This window comes from Otolemur garnettii, unplaced genomic scaffold, assembly GCF_000181295.1.
Source record: "Otolemur garnettii isolate 467f Iridium unplaced genomic scaffold, OtoGar3 scaffold00014, whole genome shotgun sequence".
In the NCBI taxonomy this organism is placed as follows: domain Eukaryota; kingdom Metazoa; phylum Chordata; class Mammalia; order Primates; family Galagidae; genus Otolemur; species Otolemur garnettii.
The window spans coordinates 31,310,685-31,313,578 of record NW_003852409.1 but is presented as its reverse complement, the minus strand read 5'-3'; the positions used below and the strand labels follow the sequence as shown (position 1 = coordinate 31,313,578).

The 2,894-nt window shown below is 46.0% G+C and overlaps 1 protein-coding gene across 1 annotated transcript in view; it reads right to left on the bottom strand.

The window, feature by feature from the left end:
- The window catches only part of SPTAN1 (spectrin alpha, non-erythrocytic 1), an 89,219-nt gene that overhangs the window by 61,684 nt on the left and 24,641 nt on the right, over nucleotides 1-2,894 (bottom strand). Inside the window, 4 exon segments of the mRNA XM_023510575.1 lie at nucleotides 313-448; nucleotides 2,054-2,208; nucleotides 2,284-2,428; nucleotides 2,603-2,750. Of these exon segments, the coding sequence (XP_023366343.1) occupies nucleotides 313-448; nucleotides 2,054-2,208; nucleotides 2,284-2,428; nucleotides 2,603-2,750 (584 nt within the window).

Sequence of the window (2,894 nt, the reverse complement as noted above, 5' to 3'; positions counted from 1 at the left end):
GCCAGTGCCCTACCCCTTTGAGCCATAGGAGCTGCCCTAAACAAATACATTTTCTAAGATGACAAAGTATGGTTATACAAAGTAGCAGCACTTCTATCTCACCTGAGCTCATCTCTTTGCTTTCAGGGATCATAGTTAACTTTTCAACATATAACATATTTAATCCCCTATAGAAGCAGATAGAGATCTCCAGAGGCAAAACCAACAACAATACTTATGATGAGAGACACCTGTGAATGATGGTCTACCACCTCTGACTATGGGCATTATAAGCTAAGGTCTTTATTGCTGTAAGATCCTAGAGCAATTTACCTTGTGCTCTTGGTGCCTATCCAGCAGGGCTTCGGCTCCAGCCACGTCGTTGGCAAGTTCATCTGCATTGATGAGGGCTTTCATCTCAGTCACCCAGCTGGTAAGGTCACGGAAGTCTGCAAGGAAGCGCTGGAGCCTAGGGAACACCACAGGTGAGTCACTGGATGTTTCCAGTGGAGGTCCCATGGTGGAAAATAGCCTTCCTAAAAGCTCTGAATTCTGTGTTCTCAAAAGTCTAACAAACCATACAAACTTTAGTCCTAGGAAATATAAAATTATCTCAACCAAGAATATAAACTAAAGCAAGAGAAGGCTGAAATTGGTCCTTTATTATTGTTTTTTCTTTTTTTAAAAACAGAGTCTCACTTTGTTGCCCTTGGTAAAGCACTATGGCATCACAGCTCACAGCAACCTCAAACTCTTAGCCTCAAGCGATTCTCTTGTCTCAACCTCCCAAGTAGCTGGGACTACAGGTGTCCATCACAATGCCTGGCTATTTATAGAGACGAGGTCTTGCTCTGGCTCAGGCTGGTCTTGAACTCATGAGGCTCAGGCAATCTACCTGCCTTGGCCTCCCAAAGTGCTGCGATTACAGGTGTGAGCCACTGCACCCAGCCTTGAAAATGATCCTTTAAAACTTAGGTTCTATCCACCACTCTTTCATCTTCTCACACATTTTCAATTGTCTTGTTATTCCCAGGTTTAGCCCCTGGTAGGAAGAGACATTCTTTTCCTTTCTAATCTTTGACTAAATTTTAACAAGATACTTCACATGATGCTCAGATCTATGGAAGTATTTCCACTTCCTTCAGGCACAATGCAGTGAAACAGGATGTAAGAATTTATAAAGTTAGGGTGGAGCCTATGGCTCAGTGAGTAGGGTGCCAGCCCCATATACCAAGGATGGCAGGTTCAAGCCTGGCCCCAGCCAAACTGCAACATAAAATAGTTGGGTGTTGTGATGGGTGCCTGTAGTACCAGCTACTTGGGAGGTTGAGGCAAGAAAATCACCTAAGCCCAAGAGCAGGAGGTTGCTGTAAGCTGTGATGCCACAGCACTCTACCAAGGGTGACAAAGTGAGGCTCTGTCTCAAAAAACAAAAACAAACAAACAAAAAAACCCCCAAGAATTTAAAAAGTTATGAATGCTGAGTGGCACCTGTGGCTCAGTGGGAAGGGCCCTGGCCCACTATATGGAGGGTGGTGGGTTCAAACCCAGCCCCGGCCAAACTGTAACAGAAAAATAGCTGGGCATTGTGGCGGCTACCTGTAGTCCCAGCTACTTGGGAGGCTGAGGCAAGAGAACCGCTTGGGCCTAGGAGTTGGAGGTTGCTGTGAACTGCGAGACGCCACGGCACTCTACCAAGGGCAACAGAGTGAGACTCTGTCTCTATTAAAAAAAAAAAAAAGTTATAAATGCTGGGCAGTGCCTGTGGCTCAATGAGTAGGCGCCGGCCACATATACAGAAGGTGGTGGGTCCAAACCCAGCCCTGGCCAAAAACTGCAAAAAAAAGTTACAAATGCTATAGCTATACCATACTTATACACCACAAAGCTGCCAGTCCCCAAACAAATACCACATAGATAAGAAAAAACCTGTCTTCATTTTCTTAGTAGGCGACACCTGGCAGGCTACAGAGAAACTGTTACGGAACATAGAATTGAACCTTAACTCTGATTTCCCCTTTCTCTAAAAATAAGTCAAATGATACCGGTTAAGCCCTAGGAGGATTATTTGTACCTGTATGAATCATTGAGCCTTGCATGTCTCTCTGCTGCCAGAGTTCGGATCTGTTCCCAGTTCGTAATCAGCTCCTCTCGCTTCACCTGAATCTGCGTAGCACTCAGAGGGTGGGACTGTTGTAGGCGGTCAGCTTCGGCACACAGGGCTTTGACCTAGAAGCACACTGTCAGAACTTTCTCCTGATCCTTGATAACTTATTTATAGAATCAGCTGCTCTCAAAACCCACCTTATCCTCTAGGGCAGCAAGATCTCTCTCTAGACCCTCATGCTTCCGAAGCAGAGCCTGAACACTTGCCAGGTCTCGGCCAAAATCATCGGAGGCCATTAACTGCTCCTTTTCTTTAATCCAACCGATGGTCTCATCCACATCTCTGAGGAGAGAGGACCCAGTTAATCCATACCAATGACAATTGTCCAGGAAAGTTGGGAACACCCTATGGGGTCCAAGACCGAATCAGCTCTAGCACCTCATTGGCCTAAGCCTTGAGAGAGGCTATGCCATCCAAGGAGATGCCCATCCCTTAAAGCCCTCTTTGGCTTGGTACCTGTTAAAGCGCTGAACCTCAGCAGCCCCGAAGAGCTTGCCCTGCCTCTGAAGAGCCAGTCCCTTCAGCCGCTGCCAGGCTGCATTTACTTCGTCCTGCTTAGTCTTAATCAACTCTTCTTCAGGGTGCTGTTCCTAAACGAGATAGACTGCATTGGATCCGGCTCTTCCAACCAGTTACCCTTTGGTTGTCTCCTTGAATTAACTGTGTTAGCCAATCTTCATCATTACGAAGAAAATCACAGAAGATGAAATACTAGTCTTCTGGGTGAAATGCAATGAACAACTCAAAA